The sequence below is a fragment of the Phyllobates terribilis genome, unplaced genomic scaffold, assembly GCF_046119375.1.
Source record: "Phyllobates terribilis strain yellow unplaced genomic scaffold, ASM4611937v1 Scaffold_4__5_contigs__length_816908805, whole genome shotgun sequence".
NCBI classification, from domain to species: Eukaryota; Metazoa; Chordata; class Amphibia; order Anura; family Dendrobatidae; genus Phyllobates; species Phyllobates terribilis.
Genome location: NW_027362764.1, coordinates 400,665,140 through 400,686,278, shown reverse-complemented (window position 1 = coordinate 400,686,278; position 21,139 = coordinate 400,665,140). Strand labels below are relative to the sequence as shown.

The window sequence follows — 21,139 nt, the reverse complement described above, 5'->3', positions numbered from 1 at the left end:
CAAAATCTATCAGTGCAATGTATAGGATGCGGTGAATCCGCATGGTTCAATGAACACATGCGGATTCACCTGCGTGCAATGCTTTGGACGCAGCATAAAGTATACTGTGTTCAAAGCGCTGCCCATACTGATCATGTGCACATAACTTTATAAGAAACAAGGAGGCAGGTGGGATAGAAATGGAAGACTTTACAAATAAGTGTGGGGAAGGAGAGGAGGTCACACTTGCACGTCTAATATACCAGCAACTGAACATACCAGGTGACTGACAGATCCAGGTATGATAAAGGTTGAGCATCTTTCCTCGGTGTGGAGAAGCTATGTGCAACGGGGTCCTATAACACTATAGCCCGATCCATGGCGTGGTGGAGTCGGGTGCTCCTGATTAATGAGGGGGTCACGCCTCTTTATGAATCTGGAGCGTCTGACGAGTGCTGCCCACCTTTGTGTGCTACACCAGAAATCTCATTCCAGGACTTTAGTGAGATTTCTGGGGTATGGAGCGCCACGGCTAGTCATGAATTAGACGAGCTTTGATGAATCAGGGCCAGTGTGTAAACGCAGCAGCAGTCAGTTCTGCTTGTCTGTAACTACTGACCGCTCAGTCCTGACAATAAATTGATCAGAAGGAAAATACCCAATGACCATAAACTTTAGATCAATTTTTCACTCAATAATTATTTATCAAAAATGTTTATACTCTTGATAGTAGCCACATTGGTAATCTAATAAATATACACTTGTTGAAATGACAGCGACCATTTTATAGGAAAAAGTTTAGAGTGGCACCATATAGCAGGGTTCCCCAACTCCAGTCCTCAAGGCCCACCAACAGGTCATGTTTTCAGGATTTCCTTAGTACTGCACAGGTGATGGAATTATTGCCTGTGCAGGTGATGCAATTATCACCTGTGTAATACTAAGGAAATCCTGAAAACATGACCTGTTGGTGGGCCTTGAGGACTGGAGTTGGGGAACCCTGCCATATAGTACACTGCTCAAAAAAATAAAGGGAACACTTAAACAACAGAATATAACTCCAAGTAAATCAAACTTCTGTGAAATCAAACTGTCCACTTAGGAAGCAACACTGATTGACAATCAATTTCACATGCTGTTGTGCAAATGGAATAGACAATAGATGGAAATTATTGGCAATTATCAAGACACCCTCAATAAAGTAGTGGTTCTGCAGGTGGGGACCACAGACCACATCTCAGTACCAATGCTTTCTGGCTGATGTTTTGGTCACTTTTGAATGTTGGTTGTGCTTTCACACTCGTAGCATGAGATGGACTCTACAACCCACAGAAGTTGCTCAGGTAGTGCTGCTAATCCAGGATGGCACATCAATGCGAGCTGTGGCAAGAAGGTTTGCTGTGTCTGTCAGCGTAGTGTCCAGCGGCTGGAGGCGCTACCTGGAGACAGGCCAGTACACCAGGAGATGTGGAGGGGGCTGTAGGAGGGCAACAACCCAGCAGCAGGACCGCTACCTCAGCCTTTGTGCAAGGAGGAACAGGAGGAGCCCTGCAAAATGACCTCCAGCAGGCCACAAATGTGCATGTGTCTGCACAAACGGTTAGAAATCGTCTCCATGAGGGTGGTATGAGGGCCCGACGTCCACAGATGGGGGTTGTGCTCACAGCCCAACACCGTGCAGGACGCTTGGCATTTGCCACAGAACACCAGGATTTGCAAAGTCGCCACTGACGCCCTGTGCTCTTCACAGATGAAAGCAGGTTCACACTGAGCACATGTGACAGAGTCTGGAGACACCGTGGAGAGTGATCTGCTGCCTGCAACATCCTTCAGCATGACCAGTTTGTCAGGGGGTCAGTAATGGTGTGGGGTGGCATTTCTTTGGAGGGCCGCACAGCCCTCCATGTGCTCGCCAGAGGTAGCCTGACTGCCATTAGGTACCGAGATGAGATCCTCAGACCCCTTGTGAGACCATATCCTGGTGCGGTTGGCCCTGGGTTCCTCCTAATGCAGGACCATGCCAGACCTCATGTGGCTGGAGTGTGTCAGCAGTTCCTGCAAGATGAAGGCATTGAAGCTATGGACTGGCCCGCCCGTTCCCCAGACCTGAATCCGATTGAGCACATCTGGGACATCATGTCTCGCTCCATTCACCAACGTCACACTGCACCACAGACTGTCCAGGAGTTATCAGATGCTTTAGTCCAGGTCTGGGAGGAGATCCCACAGGAGACCATCCACAACCTCATTAGGAGCATGCCCAGGCGATGTAGGGAGGTCATACAGGCACGTGGAGGCCACACACAATACTGAGCCTCATTTTGACTTGTTTTAAGGACATTACATCAAAGTTGGATCAGCCTGTAGTGTGTTTTTCCACTTTAATTTTTGAGGTGACTCCAAATCCAGGCCTCCATTGGTTAATAAATTTGATTTCCATTGATGATTTTTGTGTGATTTTGTTGTCAGCACATTCAACTTTGTACAGAACAAAGTATTCAATGAGAATATTTCATTCATTCAGATCTAGGATGTGTTGAGTGTTCCCTTTATTTTTTTGAGCAGTGTATTTTACCTATAACTTGCAGGATGAGCTGGACATTCTACTTAAAAAGGGAGGTGTAATGTCACATACAGAATACAATGGTCTTGACTAGGGTTGAGCGAGTATGTTCTATTAACCCTTTCGCCGAGTATGCTCGGGCCGAGCTCCGAGTATTTATAGCTGTTCGGTGATATGTTTGAATCGCTCCCGTGTGCATGATTTGCGACTGTTTGACAGCTTTATTACATGGGAGGAATGTCTATTTCTTACACATTCCTCACATGTAATAAAACTGTCAAACAGTTGCAAATCATGCACACAGGAGTGATTTAACCTTATCACCGAGCAGCTATAAATACTCGGAGCTCGCCCGAGCATACTCGGCGAAAGGGTTAATAGAACATACTCGCTCATCACTAGTCTTGACTCATTCATGGGAAATCACTTGAAAAGAAACCACTCTTGTAAACCCTGTTGGGGGCCGGACTGTGCGTTTTGATCTAGTCTGATGGTTTTTTTTTTAACAGCTGATGGTAAATGGGATTATTTTATTTTCTGTATTTCTGATTTAGTGGTCGTGTTGCGGTTCTTGCTATGTGCCAAAAACAAACATTAATGAGCTTCATCTGCTTTTTTCCTGAAAAGGCGGCAGTCGGTGATTATGCCATGTGTCGTTTTTTCCACTTGATTCCAAGCTGTTCACCTAGAACCACTACACTGCTACTAAACGTCTCCCAGGGAATATTCAGATTATCAGAATAAATAACCCCAGGATGTTTCCCTGAGTCATCCAAGTGACTGACGGATGGGACGTCATCACTGGAGTAGCAGTGGGCATATTGGAGAAGTAAGGAACATTTATTCCTTTATTTAAGATCTTTACAGCTGTTTATATTTTATTATTCTCACAGTAACAACACTTTTTGTAAGAAAATAAGAGTTTTATTCATTTTTTGGGGGGGAACACTTTTTTTTTTTTTTTTTCATTAAAGAACAGTCTATCATCCACAAAATGCTTTAAAAGTTATACTGTGCTATAGGGGGCTATGCCTCTATAGAAAACATACTAGCTCTGTAACAGTTACTGGTGCAGTGCCTGAGAAAATAACTTTTATTCCTTATGCCAATGAGAGGTCTTCTTTGCACCCTCGCCATGGCCAAAAGCTCGGTGCACAGTTATGTCCCATATTTTGCATGTTGACTGACAGTGCAGGCTTCCCAGAGTATCCCGGTGTATCAGTGTAGGGAGCGGGGTCAGCTGAGAGGAGCCAGGGGGTGAACGTGCCCAGCCAATGTGCGCGTGTGCAGCCAGGCACTGCCAGTGTCCATGCACACAAGTCCTGGATATTCCCTGTATATGGAAAGTTTTGGATAAGCATTATTTAAGCAGGAACATACCATTGGTGCCAATGAGGCAATGTCTGCCAGCTGCAGATGGAACTAGACTACACTGAGAGCGTACCCACAAGACGACAGTGGCAGGTATGTACCACAATGGTGTCTGACAGAAGCTATTGGTTTACAGTAAGTTCTGTATTGCTATTTTTGCTGTCAAATCTGCCAGAACTTCAGACAAGCTCCATCAAAGATGTGAAGGATGGCGACCCTAACACTCAGGATCTGTCATGTTTGTATTCACCTGTGTCAGTGTGTAGATAAGCAAATATGGGAACTCTGATTACCTTCTATTACCTAAATGATATCTTTGCTTTCTGTTCTAGAATAGTGTCATATGAGAAGAACAAGGCAGTTTATGTATATACGTGGCTGTAACTCCCAGTGTTCTGATTACACACAGCCTTGCTCTGTTGAGAAGTAGAGCTGGATTATCTCTGCCGTTATTTCTGGTCTCCACTCGTTCTATCCACTTACACTAAGGTCTACTCTGAGTCATCTTGTCTTGGTCAGTTACTTGTGATTCACCAAGGAGAGGAGCGCCTCCATACAAAGAATGCTTTCAGGCAATCTGCCGCCCTGGGATGTCACTTTTTCCAGGTGTGTGCTGTAAGCTCGGACACTATTTGTCATGGGCCGTAATGTCAGGGGTGCAGCCTTGTGGATGGAGCTTGTCTCTGAATAAGCCATGTATAAAGCACTGCAGATTTTGTTTTGTGGGGAGTCCACCAGAGGTTCTATGGTTTTGTTTCTGAATCTGCTCCTAATAAATATTTCTCTGGGGCGCTGTGTTCTGACATGTTAACCTACTGCTATGGCATGTAGTGCAGTCACTTGTGTATTTCATACTGGTAGGATATACTCCAGAGGGAATAATTAGTTAGTACGACTTGATCATTGAGGCCTATTACCTGGCTGAGTGCCACGTCACATACTGGATGTATCATGTCATAGACACACGGTGGAATTGCTGAATCATACGCTGGAATTTCTCTCCACTTGATAATCTCTTCTTTCTTTCTAACTACATAATTTAGGTCACTGAACTGTTAATTTTCTATGTTATATTATATAGTACTTGTATCACGGCTTGTTATATGTAGTTATCAGATGTTTGTTTGATGATGATGATGTACGTTAGGGGCTCGCACTGAGGCAGGCAGACATCCCCAGCATTGCTACTAGGATCTCTGTACACAATAGGTTACATATTAGGGAGCCAGATCAGAGTATACATGAGCCCTGACTGTCATTCATGTGATAGGAGGTCACAAGTGTATGAATCACCCACACATAAAATGGCCTTGCACCAGACTTGTCTGTCACACACTGCTGTTCTTCCTCATTCTTCACATTCTCTTTCATATTGATATCACAAAGATCGGGCAACCCATGGTATATTCCTCGCTGTGACCTGACAACTCCAGGACCACCTTCCAGACAAAATGTAAACTCACACTTGTGTGATCATACTGGGACACTTACATATTTTAATTTCCAGCATACACTTCTAGTTCTATAGAGTTGCTCTGTCTGTAACTCTTCCCATTGATTATTATGCCTTCTAGGTGTGATTTAAGAAAATCAGAATAATATAATCCATATAGCCGAGAAGGTCCCCACCCCCATTCCTCATAGAGGAATTAAGTCCGTTCGTAAATGAAGATTATAGTAGCATGTACTAAAAAGTGTAACTGCCTCCTGTAAAGACTAATTCATATTTTTATATATATATATATATATATATGCTAAACAATGTATGAGAGATGGAGAGTCCTTGTAAAATGTGAGACTTTGTACTCTTCCTGGCACTGTGAGGTTGGGGGTTTGCTATTTGTATAGTATTTTTTCCCTGCAGTATGAAATACATGTAAGAAACACCAGGAGTTTGAACACTTTATCTTCTACCAGTATTTTTTTGCCACTTCTGAAGTTCCATTAAAAAGTCTGTAGAGAAAAACTCTAGCACTATATGGGATACTTTTAATGATTGCTCTGCGTAAGACTAGGGTCACACCACCGTATTTTTTCTCATCTGAGAAAATCGTTCTGATCACATGCTGGTTACACGCTGATCCGATATTCTCAGATGTGGAGAATAAAAAAAAAAAACATGGAGAATATGGAGAGTTTTGTCAGTCTGTGAATATCAGACCGCCCTCAGGTGTCATCCAAGTGTGGTCCGATGATTTCCATGCACTCGTAGATTTTCATGGCCACGTACAACCTGATTTACGGATGCAAATTGTGCATGTTTCTATCTTATTTTTTTTCCCTCAGACAGACTGTCCATGGAAAAAAATCTGATATGTGCATGGTCCCATAGAATAACATTGGTCCAAGTGCAATCTAATGTTTTGTCTGATTGCACTCAGACCGAAAATATGCTCATCTGCACGAGCCCTAAATGGAGAAAATAGCGAAAAATGAGCGGATTGACATCAATTGGCAATTGTTTCAGGAAGAATTTCTACCCTTGTGAAGGGTACTTAATCTCACAAAGATTAGACTATTTCACAGAACAAGGCAGAGATCGTGAGCTGGTCGCCATGAGGCTATCGAGAATCCCTAGTTTCTGGCCAGCTGTATCAGCGAGGAGATACCGGGTGATCCCTTCTGGCACACACAGCAGACCTGTGGGAGACACGGTCACAGGAGGATATGGTGTCTTGGCACTGTTCACTGCTTGCTTTTAGTTTCGATAGCGGTATTGTGTAAATGCCGTTTGTAACAACAGTGTTGTAACATGGTTGCCAGGAAATGATAGGTTACTGTAGGTCAGTTCTTGAAGTAGGTTCTCAAAAATGGTGAGTTGACACCTGAACTGGTATGTATGTATGTTACTGCAATTTTTACATTAATACACATACTACAGTGGAAACAGTATTAAGGGTTTGTCCATAACTTTAATATTATTGGCCTATCTGCAGGATAAGTCATCACTATTAGATCGATGGAGGTCCAACATTCCCACCGATTAGCAGTTATCAACTTTAGCAGCTGTTGAATGTAACTAGTGTACAGAGCGGATCCCCACAACCTACGGGAATTGTCAGGTGATGATCAGCTCCTGTTGAAGAGTATGGAGGATGAGCTGCAGTACCTGATAGCTGCCATTCCTCTAGAGCTGCAGGCCACTCTGTATATTCATCTGGCCTGACCTGAAAACAGTCATTTGGTGGGCATCAGTAAAGGTTTCTGTCCACTCACAGGTAGATAAAGTACAATGTTGCCACGTCTGCGATCTTTATATCAGAATCCTCCCTCCTCCTCACACTTCCAGTGTCGGTGCATTTCACCCGGTGATGTTGCAATTAGTCCTGCTGAGACCAGTAGTTACATAATCCATCACCACCAACAATACTGTCAGGAGTATTGGGGCAACAGGAAGAAGCAGACAGGCAAAACCCATGGTCGGGTAGAGATCAGCACGCCGCATGTTTGATATACTTTTTATGTATTTTTAGCTCTTCCATTCTTGTGAGCATAATTAAAAAAAAAAAAAAAAAAAAAAAAACACACACATTTAAATGCAATTTGTCCAGCAGTGCTCGGCTAAAGATTGTACATGTAAAGTAGTTTATCTCTCATTGCTGTGACCACGTGTCGGCCACCTTATCAGCTTTGCATTGTGGTGATCTCACTGGTGTCCTTTTGGAGAAGAGTTCCCGTAAAATAATTCTAGTGATGTATTTGATTCCACTCTCAAATGTGTTTCCAATTAAGCGCGTGTCCTTGTAGGGGACCTTGCTCTAAGGCTTAGAGGTATTTCTGTGGGCTAGTTTTGCAGTCCGGTGAATCTAAGTAGTCAGCACTGTGAATCAATGAAGCAGGGATTGAGCTGGCTACCAAAACTATCAGTAGGGAAGGTACTGGCGATAAGGCAGCTTCTCTCATGAGTCACCAAGCACCTCATTTTCATATGAAACGAAAGGATTATTGCAAAGCTGTTCAGCTTCTTTTTTAACTAAGGATATATACTCCTAGTCCTCTTCAGGAGCCATGCTTACTCTGAAGCTAATTTGTGAGCTGACAGGCTAGTTAGTCCCAGTAGTTTCTTAACATTTTGTGCCACTTTTGACATCTACAAATGAAACTTAAATAACTAACTAATAAGTTGATCCTCAATAATATATTTTCTGAAAGCACACACCTGGCACACTGTCAAAATGCCACTAAACTGCCCGCAGGCACCTTCATGCAATTTTGTGCCTCTGACATTAAAAGGAAAAAATAAAGCTTAAAAATTTGATATTGGTGGCTAAAAGTGTTAACTTAAAATAGAAGCTTAACATGTGCAGGGTCGATAATTACCACTTAAGCCTATGTCTACAGCTTTTGCACAATACTGTTAAAAAAAAAAAAAAATGTAGACCAGTATGAGAAAATATGTTGCCACGTAAGAATGCTTTAAAAAATAGAAGTGTTAATAGTTTTTTACCCAATAGCAAAATGCAAAGTGAATAGAAAACTAAGTCCACTCAATATTTTGCGTGATGATCACCCATTGCCTTCAAAACCACATCAATTCTTCTAGGTATACTTGCGCAAAGTTATAGTCAGGTGTATGAGTAACAAATTATACTAAGCAGGTGATAAATATCATTATTTTATATGTAGGTTGCAACAGTCATTTACCCCTTCATGTACAGCGCAAGTCAGGAGCTGGTGTATGGAGCGGGTTCACAGGGTTAGCCCACCCCATGCCCGACAGGTGATAGCTGTGAATTACAGCTAGGACCTGCCTCTAACAATGACAATTAACCTGTTAAATGCCTCTGTCTCTTTGACAGCGGCATTTAACGCACGCTGGTATGGGTGTGCGTCATTCCATGTGCCCATCGGCGGACCCATGACATGATCGCGCGTCGCCGATGGGTTGCCAGCTGGGGGTTTGTTGAAGACCTCCGTGCTTGTCATTAGAGATCCCTTTTAACCCTGACTGTAAAACTCGGACAAGTACTATCTGTTTTGACGGATAGCACTCGTCCCCATGTTATTCTATGGGGCCATGCCCATCTTCGATTATTGGATCGCACTTAGACATTCATGTAAGGCTGCACTCGGATTAATTTTTTTCTTCTTCTCATCCAACAAAATGGATCACACTCTAGTGTAATTAGCATAATAGGACTGATTTTTCTTGGGCGAGAGAAAAATGGTCATGTAACCCTAGTCTAACCCGATATCTCATTTTTCTTAAATGATCCCTGGATCGCTACTGAAATAGTGATCCAGGCTGAGATATGGCCCTTAGTACTGAGTTGCCATTCTGCAAGAATGTGTGAGGTAAATCCTTGGCAACACAAAGTTAAGACAGAGCTTAAAGGTTTATTATTTTATATTGTGTAATATAGGGGGAGCTGTGTGTGTGATATATGTGCTTTCTGCTGCACCACTTTGTTATACTAGCGCCATAGACGCTATGAGCATATTTCTACACCTTCTGCAGTTCAGAGCTACCAAAAGTGCTTTTGTAGGTGGATTTTCTGAATTGTGTTATGGATTAGATAAATCTAATATCCCGGGACACCTGACAACATCCTTCTGTGTGTCAGGATTTAATTAGGAAGTCGCTGACAGTTTCTGGAAGAGCAAACTTTTACTGTGCATGTCCGCGTTAACAAATGGGTGCTACATTAAAGAGAGGATAACTGGTCGTCTCCATACCAGAGACTGTATGTGGCTGAAGTGGAAATGCATATCCTTAATAATCAGATATCAACGCCGTCCATGGATATATCTGTGATCAGGGGACATATTCGCTTCTGTGTGTTCAAGCGCCAATATTTTCGGCCTTGGGAAACCACAGAAATGTAACATCATCCCAAATTATGGATCTATCATAGCCACAGGGTTCTCACCTTCTTGTACGGCAGACGGGGATGGGGTTCCCTAGATCTGATCATGGGAATGAGAACGATCCATTCCAGGAGACTCGATCCTAGATTAGAAAGAAAATGCAAACCCTGTCTAGGTTGGTACAGGTGATCATGGCACAGGCCCAAGCAAACCAGAAGGAGTGGTATGACTGCAATGCCAGGGAACAGAGTAGGAAGTGGGTCAGAATGAGTTGCTGCTAGTCCCCACAACCCAAAATGTACTGCAGACAGCTCAGGAGAGCCCATATCCCATCCACCAACGCCTAAATGATGTAAATTATGTGGTCACGGTGGACCCTTTATAACCAGGAAGCCTGTTCCCTTCCAGTGTTCAGTTTACTGGAGGAAGGGGAGATAGATGTCCTTGTAGATCTTTTGGCTACCACCTGAGGCTGGGTTCATTGAGGATGCTCAGTTTAACCCACAGCTATCTGCAGACCAGAAAGTCCAGCTGCACAATGTTCTCCACCCCTTCTTAGCTGCATTCACTGGAAAGCTTGGGAGGAACTAGCTAGCCATCCACCACATGGACACTGGATACCATCCTTTTAGACAGCCTGCCTACAACATATCCTCATCCTTGTCTATCTCTCGGTGAAATAAAGATATATGACATGCTAAGTCTAGGTATAATTCAGAAGTCTTATAGTGCTTGGGTTACCCCTGTAGTCCTGATCCCCCTGCTCCTAAATGTACCACTACCCTGAAGAGGGAAATTTATAGCCTAATTGTGTTTGCCAAAGTGCAAGTACCCCAGGGCAGACGTCTCGCTGGCCTATCAAAACGTCAAGTGATAGCAGCAAAAAGTGTGGTGTGTATGCGTGGACAGCCTGTAGGGTGCGCTACACTTAATGTCAGGCTATTGTGATAGGTGAGTGTGAAGAGTAGGTAAGCAAAGCCCACTAGGGGTAAAAAATCCAATCACTCTAAGTAGGGGTAACTAGGAACAGATTTCATAAATAAAATCTAACTTTTAATAGTCAAGATTAAAATCTGGGTAGCCAATACCTTGCAATGACGTATACAGACATTAAAGTGAGACAGTGCTCAATTAAAAAATGGTTGGATCTTAACAATAAAAGTTGTCAATCAGCAAAAACCTCATGCAGGAGGGAGAAAAGGGAAATAAAGTCAGATGGGTAAAACTACATTCCCTGTCATGACCAATGCAATATCTCCTGTCCTGACGAGGACAGTGCCCAAGTGTGAAGCATCCCTCTAAAAATGTCCTTGTACAAACCCTCCCTACGTGTTTCACCCTGTAATGGGGGACTCCTCAGGGGAGACTAATGTGTATAAAGGGAATAGATTATGAAGGATCCTGGGTAATAGGAACCCTCCTAAATTTCAAAAAGGACAATGTAATGGTTTCACAGCCCCTTTATGTGGCAGAATGCTGACAGAGTACTGTGCAGCACATGGATCAAATGCATTGGGCACGACAGGGAACGTAGTTTTACCTGTCTGACTTTATTTATGAAATGTGATTCTGTCGAAAAGCAGGAACCCCCCCCCCTGCAGTTGCATTCTAGTGATAACAGCTGATTTCAGTGTGTGCTGCCTTCTGTAGTTGTATATCCTGAGTAATCTCCTATCTTCTCTCCTGTCATCTACAGGGTGGACACAGACAACAGTGGCGTAATATCGGACAATGAACTGCAGCAAGCTTTATCCAATGGTGAGGAAACATCACGCTTGATTCTACCATGTAATCTTCACCATCGACGTTACATAATTATGTTTTAACAATTATTAGCGCATTCTGTGAATTCTTACAGCATCTTTTTAATTTGTTAAAGAAAAATAGTCAGGACAAAACATGTTTCTTAATGCAGTATGAAGTGAGCTGCTTATTTTCTGCCCATGTTTGGACTTATAACCAAGCAATCTGGGTTTAGTGACTAGTTGGTTAGGAAATAAGATCATGCCCAAGTTTACACAATGGAGCACTGTGTCTGGAAGAAAAACCTAGCTGTGCTCGCTTCCAAGTGAGATGGGAGGTTCATGTTTTCTATTACACAGACGTTTAGTTAGAGAAGGAAATGTTCATAGCTCAGCCAAACCAGCATAAATGACAGTGTAACCTGATTCTGACCTGATGAAGAGCCCTTTCACTGTAGGTTACTTCATCAGTGTAGACCTGATTTATATATAGACACCCTCTTGGCACCATGCTTACAGTTCTGCACACCATGTAGCCCCCCAGTGTAAGAAGAGTATACTAAGTGGCAAGGATAGAGCCTTGTATCTGATAGTGTTGTACCGCCATGTTACAACCACCCCTCTTCTAGGATAACACTACCATGTTATTTATGAATATTTGCCATTTTTCAATAGTAATAGTGAGAAAAAAAAAAAACATACAACTGACTCATTCATTAGTATGAAAATAAATGCCAGATCAGCCTTTCTTGTTTATAAGGCTGGTGAATATTTTAGTCTTTTTTATTATATACATTTTTAACTTTGTTTTGTTTTTAACATCAGTCAGATATTCTGTTTAATGAGCTTATCTCTCTTTTTTTTTTTTTTTTTCTTTCTGATTCACTTTTTGACTATAAACACTCTGAATTAATATCACACCCTCACAATGTCGCAGCCGATAGATGGTTTAGTAAATGTAAATATCTGTTTCCTTTAAAGGGGTTGTCCGGTCTTCTGACAAGTCTGAATCCTTTCAGCGTGCACACTGTCGGGATTCTCCCCGTGTTGCTTGCAGGAGCGACCGCTCACTTCACCACAAGTATGCGATTTGCATAAAGCAGCTATGCGATTTGCATACTTCCGGCCACATTTCAAATAGATGTGCTTGGCCTCATTCAGCTCTCTCCAATTGAGAGAGGCCAAAAACATCTAGTCGGAATGTGCCTGGAAGCTTGCAAATTGCATACTTTCAATAATGTAACCGCCCGCTCTCGCCAACAACACTGGAGAATCCTGACAGCGTACGGGCCCGGGGTGCACGCTGAAAGCATTCATAATTCTAAAGTCACATAGAGGGACTGCAGACTTTTATCAGAAGATCAGGCAACCCCTTTAAAGCAATGCACAGTAATGCTAATTATTAGTGGTTTACGAGCAGCAAGTAAAATGGTAAGTACGGTAATTAAAATAAATGAAGAAGGATTGAGGTAAAGCATAAACATTTGAGACAGAGAAGGGGAAAAAAATCCAAAATGTCATATAATAGTCTATAGTTCAGATTACTACTTTCTAATATGAGACATGGCATGGTTAAAGGGAGTCTGTCACCCCCAAAATGAAAAATAAACTACTGTGCTTATTCAGTTATATAGGCAACTTGGCCACTGTAAAGAAAAAAAAATCATACATACTGCAAGATTTCAGTGTTTTAGTGGCTGAGAAAAAGTTTCATGTCATATGCTAATGAGGGTATTTTAATGCAGCCTCGGCATGGCTCAGTGCCCCATTGCGTCCCCTCTATTGGCATTCTGAGTGATTTTCCTTATCCTGATTAACAGTGCTCGCTTGTCCTTCAATGCGTGGCACACTTACACTGAGGGAGCATGATGGTGCTCACACAGTGTTAGTGTGGGAGCGCACCCTCTCTTTCCTGGGTCCTGTCTGCGACCACCGCTCGCTACACTTCTGGGTGTATCAGTGTAGTGTGCATCAGCCATAGACAGGACCAGGGATGAGAGCACTTACACTGTGTAGTGGCTCATTCAGACATGGGTGATTTTTCATCAGTGTTTGAATGTCAAAACCAGGAGTGGAACATGCAGAGAAAAACTATAATTCAAAGATTGACACCTGTTCTGTGTTTTGGAAATACCCTTTGTTTTGGCATACAAACACTGATAAAAAAAATCACTGATGTCAGAATGCACCCTAAGACGATGTGCGCACGTTCAGTCTTTGATTGCAGAAATTTCTGCAAGGTTTCTGCATCTCTTGGCAGCAAAAATGTGCGTTTTGCTGCGTTTTTGTTGTGTGTTTTTGTACAGCAATGAATGCTTTTTTGAGCTAAACAAAGATATTTGGAAAAAGAAACGTGAGACATCTCTTTAACCCTTGGATTACCATCGGACCTGAGGTGAGTAAATTGGTTAATTTAAATGATTGAAGAATGTGTCTGTTTTTATTTAAAAAAAATAAAAAAAGTTTTATTCTCAGTGTGTGTTTATTTAACTCTTTAGTTAGTAATGAGGGTGTCTGGCTGACACCTCTTCATTACTAAAGCTAGGGTTGGGTGTCAGCGACACCTAATCCCATTACTCCTAATGCTGCACTTGTTATCGGTACATGCAAATCCACCTCATGTAATGACATTTCAATTGGTCAAAATCTGCATCGGAGACTAGTGGCTCCGCTACAGAAATTGACATGCTGCTGGTGAGTTTGAGTACGTGCCCATGATCAGGAAATGCTGCAAGTTTGACGCTGCGTATTTATGCAGCATCCAGCTGTTACAGCATAGTGGATGAGCTTTCCAGAAATCCCATGTCCACTATGCGTGCATCTGAGTTTGTGGACCACCCGCGGACACGGACATAAGCACATCTTTCAGGACCGCAGCATGTTAGTTTCTCTGGCTGAGTTGCTAGTCTCCGCAACAGAAATGTGACCACTAAAATGTATTGAATGTGGTAAATCCACATGGTTCAGTGAACACATGCGGATTTATCTGCTTTCAATAGAACTCAGCGTTTTGGGCACATACCCTTAAATTAAAAAAAATGGTGTGGGCTCCCACGTCATTTTCATAACCAGCAGAGGGAAAGCCAACTACTGGGGGCTGATATTACCAGCCGAGGAAGGGGCCATTAGCCAAAAATGTTCCCTCGCTATTAATAACAGCCCAGAGTAGTTTGCTTAGCCTTTACTGGCTAGATTACAGGGGGACCCAGAAAAAAATTGACGTAGGGTCCCCTTATAAAATCTAAGCAGCAAAGGCTAGGCAGACACCTGCGGGCTGATATTAATAGCCAGGAAAGGGGGCATGGATCCTGGCCCTTTCTGAGGCTAATAATATCTGCTCTCAGCTGCCCAGAAATGACACATGCATAAGATGCGCCAAATCTGGCGCTTGGCCTCCGCTCCTCCCACATGCCCTGTTGCGGTGGCAAGTCAGGTAATAAGGTTGGGGTTCGTGTCAGCCTTGTATTGGCAGTTGACATGAAGTCCAGGTTAGTAATAGAGGGCGTCTATAAGACGCCCCCATTGCTAATCCCGTAGTAAAGTTTTTGAAATAAAGACACTGCCGGAATAAAGTATTTTATTTTAAATAAAATTCCACACGGTTTTAATCATTGATTTACAAATAAAAAAAAACACCATATACTCCCCTAACGCCTAATCTGCTGAAGCCATTGTCGCATGTAAACAAAAAAAAAACAACCTATTCTTCACTTGTCTGCCATGATGACATAATCCAGTGTCCCACGACGATCTGGGTCACTTCTACAGCAGGCACACCAGTAATCACTGGTGTGACTGTTCTAGAGGGCAGCACTCTTGTGTATAGCGCTGAGCTGCCGGGACAGAGGTTACAAGAGTTTATCAGCTGATGCTCTCCGGTGACTTCACTTACTGCACCAGTGTCGCGTGAGAAAATTCTCACACAGCACCAGTGCCGTAAGTGAGGTCACCGGAGCTCTCAATGTATCATCAGCTAATTGAACCTCAGTGACCTCTGTCCCGGCAGCTCAGCGCTATACACTGCCAGGAGTGATCATGCTCTCATCAGTGTATACAGTGCTGCCGGGTGATTTGTGTTTTTTTATTTAAATAACAATTTATTGTAACTTTTTTTTTTTTTTTTTACACTGAGCACAGGCGCTGGGTGAGGAGACTACTTCTCCCCTCAGACGCGCCTGCTCCCGCTGTTATCAGTGGGAGCGGCTGTAGGATGATGGGAGGAGTAGTCTCCCGCTGGCAATTCTTTGTGCGTTTTTGACTCATTGACTTGAATTGAGTAAGTCAAATACATAGCAAAAATCCGCTCAAATCTGCAAATATTTTTAAACCTGCGTTTTTGCTGCGGATTTGACTGCATCAGTTGAAGTCGATGGATGAAAAACGCTGCAGAAACGCAAAAAAGAATTGACATGCTGCAGATTGAAATGCAATGACTATCCTGACAGGAAAATTCCTTATCATGTGCACAGCACTTCAGGATTGTCATTACATTAGCAGGCACATGGATTAGCAAGGAAAAAATGCAGCGAAAGCTCACCAAAAACCGCACAGTGTGCACATAGCCTTAGCCTGGCAGATACGGTTTCCCACTTGTACTGATGTTGTGGGAACACTCTGTGCTTCTTCAGTATTAGTTTGTTGCAGATGGAGATCAGGCAGCATTTGTTAATCAGGATAAGGCCATGTTGTTCAGTATTTGGTCAGTATTTACATCAGTAAGCCAATATGCATTGGAACAATCAGAGGAAAAGTATAATAGAAACACGTCACCACTTCTGGATTTATCACCCACTTCTGGTTTTGGCTTACAAACACTGAGGTAAAATACTGACCAAATACTGAACGTGTGAATGTGGCCTAAGGGTAAGCTCTCAGAATGCCAATTTCTCAACCATTGAAACACTGAAATCTATACTGTAGGTGTGATGTTTGGAGAGGCTAAGTCCCCAATATAACTATACATAGTATCATTTGTCTTTTGGGTGACACACTTGCTTTAAGGCAGCTAGCTACTTGGTAACGCTGGTGAGAGTTAGAGCATCACATTGACATTGTAAGATATTTATTGTATTTTTTTGTAAAGCACAGTCTTTCTTCACATAAACAGTAATGTATTGAAGGCTTTATACCACTGGCTATTAATATGCTATCAAGAGTATATCGGCACCAAACAACCGAAGGTATACCAATAAGTCAATGTACAGTCATGCCTAATATGAGGTACATGCGATGTCCTTGGGTGCTCTGCCAAAAATCATTCAGTATAGAGCATAGGAGAAAAAGGTGTCTCTCACTGATCCATTAAAAATGAGTTCAGTCCTTTATTCTGTACTTCGGGACATGGACAGGGTATGGAGGCTAACAGATAGATGCAGGACGACAGCAGTGTCCCCCTAATCCTGCGCTTCTACAGGTCTAGTATGCTTGATGCTATTAATAAACTAACATATAAAAATGAGGCCAAAGAAAGTGAAATAGATTAAAATATGCAAAATAATGAATTGCAAGACAATACCAAATATCACACTTTATTCAGATAAATGGCTGCATTAGCAGTATTGGAAAGAGATATATATTTCTATATGTGTAACGTGGGAATACCACCCTGAATACTGCCTCTATACAAATAAATGGACAGGAAGCACAAGTCCTAGGTAAACATCAATGAGTACAGCAGTCTGGGTACACGTTATGCTGAAGGTGATGGAAGCTGGACTTCAGGCTCTGATCAATGTTCTTGTTTATCGCTGACCCTTTACATTGAAGCTGAGCAGCACTCATCCCACCATCTTCCCTCCTCTGAGTCTTCCTCACAAGAGGTTCCTAGTTGACCTCTGTAATGTACAGCACACCCATTATGTTCTTCTTTTTTCCCTGCTCCCAGCGACTCAATGACAAAGACCCAGGATGGGTTGAAAAGTCTCTTCTTGTTTTGACACTTCACCTCATACCACAGTTTGTGTGTTATTGCAAAATAAAAAATGTAACCTTCATCATTGAGATTGTGGTTGATTTCTCCTGGGTTGTCCTGTATTAATCAGCTCTACCTGCACTATAAGCACTGCCCCTACATCGCTGCTCTGTGACCTACCCAATATTACTGAGTAAGAATGATGAGGGGATACGCCGTTGTTATACAGCGTAGTAATGGCACTCTTGTTGGCATGAGTTTTCCGGTTAGACCATTGTGTGGTATGGTAGTTGTCCCCTAGTGTAAGTCTTTGGGTTGGTATACTGATGGCCTTCTGTAATAGGGCTGTCACAGTGTTCTCTGACACCAGGTGGACGTTCTGAGAGGTGCTGAGAGCTATAACAAGGGGCACCATAACCAACCTCTCCTGACTTATGTAGACGCAGGTTTTTAGTAGATAATTCCATATGAAATCTAGTTCCCTTTTCTGCTCACTAACAGAGACCTGTTTATTCCTAGAATAACCCCTCTAATACAGAAAAGGGGCTACTATACACTTGTCATTCATTTACCATATCTTTATATGTATTAGGTACTGTCTGAATACTAAACTCTTCCTTCTCATTTCAGGTACATGGACACCGTTTAACCCTGTCACTGTCAGATCGATTATCTGTAAGTACACTCTTACAACTACTTTTGCTATTCTCATCGTCCTTTTTCTGCAGCGGAGACTTCTCGGCACTTGGGAGGCGCAGCCTCGTCAATAGATAACGATATATTCCTATAGTAACTACAACACAATCCGGTTTTTCAAGGTCTTAGTAAACTGTTGAATATTGAAGAGTGAGTAGGTGTGCCAGTACATGAAATTGTCTCCTGGACATTGTCTATCCTATTTCCATACCTTTTAATGAAAAAATTCTATATTGACTGGCATTATTAGCTGGAATGTGCGCAATGTGCAGAAGCGGAGAGCACCATCGCACCGTTGAGTTATGGCTGCTGTGAAGCCCATGGCCACTTGTCAGTAGTTATTTTTTACCTTCCTTTTTCCATTTCAGCAAACCTCTATTATGACTTTTATGCACATCAGTGGCAGAAGCCCATAAGACAGTGATCCACATCTAATAGTCTTTTTTATAGCTTGTCTTACTAGTTTTAGTTTGAAGTAATATGTGATTATATCAGAGCGCGTATCTGTAAGCTCACGCTCACAAATACTTTCGCTATTCTCCTCATCCTTTTTCTGCAGAGGAGACTTCTCTGCACTCAGGAGGCGCAGTCTCGTCAATAGATAATTATATATTCCCATAATAGCTACAGCACAGTCCAGATTTTCAAGCTCTTGCTGGTAAACTGTTGAATATTGAAGAGTGTCAGTATATGAAATAGTTGTATGGATATTATGTCTATCCTATTTCCATACCTTAATTGAAAAATTCTACATTGGTTGCCATTAATAGCAGTAATGTGCGCAATGTGCAGAAGCGGAGATCACCATCGTACATTAAAGACTACAGCAAAGATCATGGCACACAGAATGTAGGCTTATAAATTCTCCAACAATCACATCTTTTAGAACATTTTAGTAGATTTCCGTTACCTTGGTGAGTATAGTTTTGATTCCGTGACCCCTATATATTCTACATAATCCCCCTATATGGATCAGAAAGAAACTAGTGCGAAAATATTACTTGAGGCTCTACAGTGACAAGGATATCTGAGTCCTAGCCATCCATATATTTGTTTTTATCAGCCCTGGCCCAACAGTGCAAGGGATGGACAGGTAAGGATTGTGTGGGCGTTACTGAGAAGCCCACAACCCATGGCTCCGTTATATATATTGGAGGCTGGATCTCAAGGAAGACCTCCAAATGGAGCTCACTGTCTGTCAGTGATTGGGCTATGAAGTAAAACTACACTGTAGGGAGCAGAGGGATATACATGGCTTACCCCAACTGGTATAGCCAAATACTTAAAGAGCTCTCTAATCTGAGAAGTTTATGGGTGTGCTCAAGGAAGACTATGGATTGCTGTATAATCTGTTCTATGAATCTACAGTTGTGCCATGCACTAGATATACAGGTCAGATCAGAGGCAATTATCTCCCTGTTTTGTAAGCAGTCTTGACATTTCCATTTCTGTGTCTTGCTCAGTGGTGGTCAGGGTCAGCCTCCTTAACTTGGCTGTGGCTCTGAGCACTGAACACCTTGTACTTCTGGGCCCTCCAGGGAGGTTGTAGATCTGGGATATGACAGCACCAGAGGATAATGGGTTCCTGGCCGCTTCACGTTTGATTCTTCTAAAAAATCTGCATCTTTATATTCATCTTTTTTTGCAACCCTGTTAACTATTTGTAACAAAACTTCTGATGGTTCTGTGATCACTCCCCAATATTTTTAGCAATTTCAAGAGTGCTGCATCCCTCTGTAGGACTTGTAACACTTTTTGACTTTTCATAATCAGTTAAATCTCTTTTTTTGGCCCATTCTGCCTGAGGGAAACAAGCTGCCTAATAAATATGGACACCTTGATAATGGGTGTTGTATCCTTACACCTCACCCTCCCTCATTACATAAATACACATCACCTGATCTGCTTCATCCAATAAGCATTCAAGGTTATACAGCGCCGGAGTGGGAAATAGGTGGAAAAATGATATTGTCAAAATGCTCATTTGCATAATAATTCTGCACACAATGTGTGATCTCATGTCTTATCTGTGGAGAACCCCACTGAACAACCGTACTAGACTTGGTGAAATGTCTTCTCTGTAGAAAGTTATGTGCAGTGTGTAAGTAGATATTGGAATGAATCTGCCTTTTAATTAATAAATTCTCTGTGTCCGACTTCACACACACACTACTTTTTTCTGGAGGAAGCCAGTGGGCGTACAATGCCACCAATGTAATACATTTTTGCGTGACATTTTGTTCAGATATGACATCTGTTATGTATGTGTTTGTTGAATTCCTATAATGTAGACTATGAGAAAATTCATAACAAAAGCCTCACACTATGTACTAAGACGCCTTCAGGAAAAATGGCTCAGAGGTGCTGCTTTACAGGAGGTTTGACATCCAGTGCAGACTAACTAGTTTATCCTTTCTCATGTCCAGAAATGGAGACTGGGGTATGCAGGACTCGGCATGCGCTTGGATTCATATTACATACAGCATTTTTGAAGATCCTCATTTAGTAAAGATGAAGAAGTTGTTGAGGTGGGACAATTCCCCATCAACCATGTAAGACATTAGGAAACATGAACTTTCTGGAAACCCTTACAGGCCTAGTCCTGCTATCTTATGTGACTTTGCTGGGAGCTAAACAGCCTGAATTCCAGTTTTTTTTCATTTCTGCTGATCTAGTGCCATGCGGAAGAGCACTTCATGGTTTGGGTGTATTTAGTCAGAGGATTGTGTGGACTAGATGAGCTTGTCCTCCTAGCTGTGGATATGAAAGTGTTCACTGCATTTACTTCTCCAACTCGTACACTTAATGGATGATGGCTGTTTGGCATTTGAAGAGTGTGATTTTGTCTACATAGTGTGTCAATGTGCTTTCATTTTATGTTCCAGCCATGTTTGACCGAGATTACAAAGGCGGTGTGAACTTCGCTGAGTTTTCTGGAGTCTGGAAGTATATCACGGATTGGCAGAATATATTTCGGACCTACGACAGAGATAATTCTGGGCTGATTGATAAGAATGAATTAAAGCAAGCCTTATCAGGTTTTGGTAAGTGTTAATTAAGGTATTCCAT

The 21,139-nt window shown here is 42.3% G+C and overlaps 1 protein-coding gene across 1 annotated transcript in view; it reads left to right on the top strand.

Annotated features, from left to right (window-relative positions):
* Positions 1–21,139, top strand: part of PDCD6 (programmed cell death 6) — a 31,202-nt gene that overhangs the window by 1,424 nt on the left and 8,639 nt on the right. Inside the window, exons 2-4 of the mRNA XM_073678510.1 lie at positions 11,418–11,479; positions 18,005–18,049; positions 20,956–21,114. Coding sequence (XP_073534611.1) covers positions 11,418–11,479; positions 18,005–18,049; positions 20,956–21,114 — 266 coding nt within the window. The remainder of the gene's footprint in view (positions 1–11,417; positions 11,480–18,004; positions 18,050–20,955; positions 21,115–21,139) is intronic.